Raw genomic sequence first — 5,351 nt, 5'->3', positions numbered from 1 at the left:
ACTCGATCCCAGGACTCTGAGATCATGACCTGAGCCGAAGGCAGCGGCTTAACCCACTGAGCCACCCAGGCGTCCCTGCCTGTATATTTCTAAGACAGGATCAGAAGGTGGGAGAAAACCCAGGCATGACAGAATCAGACCAAAGTATCGGTCTTCATCCAGGGAAGAACTTACTGGAATGGCCCACCGTACCGCTGGTTCAGAGCGCCCAGAGCCTTATCCCCACTGCCCCCACCCCCATCACATCCTGGGGGGCAAATTCAACTTTTATTTATTTATTTTTTAAAATGTATTTATTTATTTGAGAGAGAACACATGCATGCACCTGTGAGTGGGGAAGAGGGAGAGAGAGAATCCCAAGCAGAGTCTCCACTAAATGTGAGCCTGAGGAGGGACTTGAGGTCAGGACCTGAGATTGTGACCTGAGCCAAAATCAGGAGTCAGACCCTTCAACAGCTGCAACACCCAGGTGCCCCAAATCCAACTTTTAGAAGGCAGTGCTAGGTCCTAGGCATACCTCACTGCCTCTTAGTGTTAAATTTCAAGAGCCAGTTGAAAAAGTTCATCTTGTACATATTCTTGAAATAGAAAACCTAGTCTATTCCAGCAGGCTTTGGTTCAGACAACATTATGGTTTCATAAGTTGTTGCCTGATCTTCTAGGAGTTAAAAATCTAATTGCAGATATTTATAATCTACTATGGTCTTTTTAAAAATAAAACCCATTAAGGGAGTGCTAATTATTAAATATAATGAGCAATTTAAAGCTGGTGGTATTCTTCAGATAATTAGATGACCTTTTGTTCCTTAAGTAAACCATCTGATAATCTGAACTTAATTACCAACAATTCCTCTTCTGAATCCCCTGAACTTCAAAGAAGGATTTTAATTAATTTTATCATTATAACCATTAATTGCTGGCAGCTATAATCAAACCTCAAAAACCTAAGGGCTAGTATCTTCTTTTATTCTCAGGGGCAATGTGATATGCCTCTTAGAGACAAAGGCTGAAGCAAATGTTAAAATAGATTGTGCGCATTCGAATGTACACTGTGTACTGCCCCACTGCTTACCAGCCATGTGAACTTGGGCAAATTATTTTCATGATGACTTGATTTCCTCATTAAAATGGGGACGATGATAACAGCAATTACCTCATGAGGCTGTTATTAAGGATTAAACCAGCCTAGAACAGTGCCTCAGTAAGTACTTATTAATGAATACAGAAAACATTTAGAACCATGGGTAGTAAACAGTACTCACTGTATGTATTAACCATAATTCTATTACTTTCTGATGTTCCTCACAGTAATTTTTAGTAGTTTGAAGTATGGAGTAGTATGAAGTTTGAAAACATGCCCAGTGAGCTCCATGATCCTCTAAAGACCAGAAAATAAAGTAACAATGATAACATTATAGCTCTGTTTTTAATACTTAGTTAATATCAGCATAGTAATTCTATCCCTTTGTGTTCCCCAGAGTCGAAAACATGTCAATGAGATTGGAAGAAATCAATGAAAGAGAAAATTTTATGAAAACTTCCCTACAGACTGTTGACCTTCGACTTTCTCAGCTGGAAGAACTGTCTAGCAGAATGGTGAATGCTCTTGAAAATCTTGCAGGAATTGACAAGTCCGACCTGATACAGACCCGGTCCCGAGCTTCTTCCGAATGTGATGCAACTTATCTTCTAAGACAAAGCAGTATCAACAGCGCCGATGGCTACAGCATGTATAGATACCATTTCAATGGTGAGGAGTTGCTGTATGAGGATGCTTCTCTCTCCATGCCACCAGGGATAGGATTCAGGAAGAAAGCCTGTTCCTTCCGAATGAAGGAAGAGAAGGAGTCAAAAATGCATCTGATACCAGAGCGTCAAGGCAGCCTTCACCTTTTATCCAGCACAAGCCCGCCAGCAACACCAGACTGTGGTCAACTTGCGTTAGACAACGTCAAGAACTCTTCAGAGCTGAAATTAGGTCCAGATACTGGGATCGCAGCCGAAGATGATCGAAGGCAGGCCGACTCTGAAAGGGAAGAAACTGTTCCCCCAAGTGTAAATCAACCAGATGTTATGCATGGACAGAACAAATCAGATTTTCAAAGCCCTCAGCTCACAGTGGAAACAACCCAGATAGAAGGCACAATTTCCTATCCCCTGGAAGAAGCAAAGCTGATGCGTTTTCACCCTGAGGAAATGTTCAGTACTTATAAAACAACAAAGTCCAGAAGCTTTGTGTATTCCCGCGGACGGAAGCCGGTCAGCGGGGTGAACACCTGCAGCACAGAGTACAGTTCGATCATGGACCCAGCACGCCCCTCGACACTTCAACAGTGGACGACAGAATGGAAATACCAAGTTCGAAAGATCACACGTTCTCGCAGTACCGACATCCCTTACCTTGTGTCCGAAGCGGCCAGGCAAGCCGAGCATACAGAACAATGTGCAGACACCGAAGATGAGAACCATGTGTCTGAAACAGCCCCTCAGATCGCTCATTTATCTCCAGCTGTCCCTGACAGAACCAAAAAGGAAAACTTACTGTCTGTGAAACCAGACCCAACTCTGGGGTTCCGATCTTTAAGGTCAAAAAGTTTACACGGCCACCCTAGGAAAGCTAAAGCCGGTCCGGACAAACTAGACAGACCTGGACATGCCAGCAGTGTAAGTAACTTGGCAGTTGTGTCTGGGATTACAACAGAAGAACAGAAGGCCAGGCAAGAGAAAACTTCCACAGAAACTGCATGTTGACATGTTCTGCCTCTTTGATCTTTAAATCGAAACCACTGATGACTACCATCTTGGTCATCTAAATAGCATCAATTTCAGAAAACACTTTCATTAAAACTGCCCGGCAATTTGGACATAAGATTTAAAATTCAATGCACTAAACATAAAGTCATATTTCGCTAGCACATGTTAGTAAACTTAGGTTGTTTTTAGTTGGAGTAGGATCAGATGAAAGTGACAATATTCTAGTTGAGATAAATTGCTTAATCTGTAAACAATTCTACAATCTCTTTGTTAGGCAATCTCTAAATTGCTTAATCAGTAAACGATTCTACAACCTCTTTATTTCTCGTTATTTATTTCCACCAAGTAGCCTAAGAAATGCCTTTGGGTGCCGCCAGTAGGTTACCAAAGAAGTAAACAGCTTTGTAAAAAGAGAAATTAAAGAGAAAGAAAACGTGAAAAAAAAAAAAAAAAAGAAGGCGGAGAAGAAAAACAAAATTGTGAAGTGCAAGAAGTAAGAAGTGGAAAGAAGCCATCGGCATCATATTTTTTATGGATCTTTGTTTTCTGTTTCAATGCTTTATGTTTTACAATGACACGGTGGAAACAAAAATACACTATTATGTCAAAGATCACACTGTCATAGTCTAGGGTGACGAGGAGTTGTGTTAATGTGTAAAAATAAAGTATCCAATGTGCATTTTCCTGTTGTCATAGAGTCCCCAATAGCAAACACAAATAAATTGTACCTCTGCCTATTCAATGGTTTGTGCAAAGCTGTGGCTAAAACCAGAAAGAAACATCATGAAGGTCGAATTGTTGAGAATCACGGAGACCATTCATGGCTGAGAATACAGGGTCTTAGGCTTCAAATTATAAGTTCAGAAACATTTCAGACTACTGAGCCCCTATCCTCAAGTCAGGGGCCACTCTCTAGAGCCCTTAATACCACCCCTAGCCCCACGACTCTTGACTATACAAACAGGGGCAGAAAGGGATCTTCTCTGGCTAATGCAGAGGGCACCCACACTCACAGAGGCTAAGGGTTGGTTCCTTACCATCTCACAATGGCATCTCTTGGGAGGACTCAAGGAGTCCGGAAGCACACAGAGAAGGCCAACCTCATGCCTGAAGTTACATGCCTATTACTACTTTAGTGAAGTGCCTCATGGCGGGAAGCAGGTCAGACAGAAATGGGGATGATTACAAAATAACCACTACACCCATTCTCATGTGAGACTCAGACTGTCACATTGTCATAAACCAGCAAGGGAAGAGAGAGAGAGAGATTCCGTGTAGTTATGCTAGTTACGTACTTATGTAAGTTATAAAGATAGTGATCAGAAATAGTTAACAACTAAATAAGACTGAAGTTTTTAATAATCAGGTTCAATCCCTGAACCGGGGTGAATTGAAAAAAAGGAAAAGATACCATTGCATGGATGATGGGGCTTTGAAATGTAAGAAATGATAACATTTATTTAATAAATAAAGCTACTGCTACATTGAGACTGTTTAATCAATCCTGCTATGTGCGTTATTTGACCCAATGCTTAACCCATTATATTTTACCTCATTCCTAAATCTTTCTTTTTGGTGCCAAGAAACTTTTCAGCCCTTTGCCACGTTCTAGAAAAAAAGGTTTCTCAGAATAACCTGGAGAACCCAAGACAACTCAACAGAGTGGGTGTGAAGAAGGCAAAGCTTATCTTTGCAACTCCCTGTTCTCCATTCCCTTCACAGCTGCCCTCCCCTCTCTCTCTGAGGTCTCTCTTGCCTTGCTATGGGACCAAGTCCATTCCCATAAGTCTCGTTAGATTTGAGACACCTCCCTCCTGTAGAGGTGTTGGCTAAAAGGAATGTGATACTTTCCTTTAGATATTGGTCTGACAGACCCAAGGAAGTGTCTTATAATGGTGGAATTCCAGAGACTGGGGCAGGGACTTTCTTGCACACCTGAAATCATGCTATATGTCCACGCACTCTACCATCTCAATACAGCTCAAATATTGAGGCCCTTTAATGTAGGGCTTATGATATTATTATTAATCTGTCATTCTAAGTTTGCTAAATAAGGAGCAGTACATGTTAGGAACTAATATCCACTTGGATCAAATCTAGCAATATCTAATACAATTAAAATAGAAACACTGTGTATGTTCAAAGCATTTAATGTTAAGTTGTCTTAGTAGGAGTGCCTGGATAGCTCAGTGGGTTAAGCATCTGCCTCCAACTCAGGTCATGATCCTGGGGTCCTGGGTTTGAGCCCCACATTGGTATCCCTCAGCAGGAAGTCTGTTTCTCCCTCTCTGCTCACTGTTACTCTCATTCTCTCTCTCTGTCTCAAATAAATAAATAAATTTTTAAAAAATTGTCTTAATAAATAAATCATAAGCCTATTTCTGTTCTATGTAAGACACAATAAGAAACATACTAAGAAGATTTTATTCTCATATCCCATAAATTCTGGCACACTCATAAATGTTATGATAGTTGTATAAGCTGAAAGTAAGCTCATTTTTTACTTTGATCAAGAGGAAAGAAGAATTGAACTCATTATAAGTGGCTTTCTCCTTTGAGACTATATGATTGCTTATTTTTTGAATATATATGGCATC

General features: G+C 40.8%; 1 protein-coding gene across 1 annotated transcript in view; it reads left to right on the top strand.

Annotated features, from left to right (window-relative positions):
- TRPM1 (transient receptor potential cation channel subfamily M member 1) overlaps positions 1–4,242 on the top strand; it is a 107,540-nt gene extending 103,298 nt beyond the window's left edge. Inside the window, exon 27 of the mRNA XM_059371236.1 lies at positions 1,479–4,242. Coding sequence (XP_059227219.1) covers positions 1,479–2,751 — 1,273 coding nt within the window. The 3' untranslated portion in view covers positions 2,752–4,242. The remainder of the gene's footprint in view (positions 1–1,478) is intronic.
- Positions 4,243–5,351: the final 1,109 nt, after the last annotated feature.

Source organism: Mustela nigripes, chromosome 13, assembly GCF_022355385.1.
Source record: "Mustela nigripes isolate SB6536 chromosome 13, MUSNIG.SB6536, whole genome shotgun sequence".
NCBI classification, from domain to species: Eukaryota; Metazoa; Chordata; class Mammalia; order Carnivora; family Mustelidae; genus Mustela; species Mustela nigripes.
Note: the sequence above shows the minus strand (reverse complement) of the source record. Positions and strands in the feature narration are given on the sequence as shown.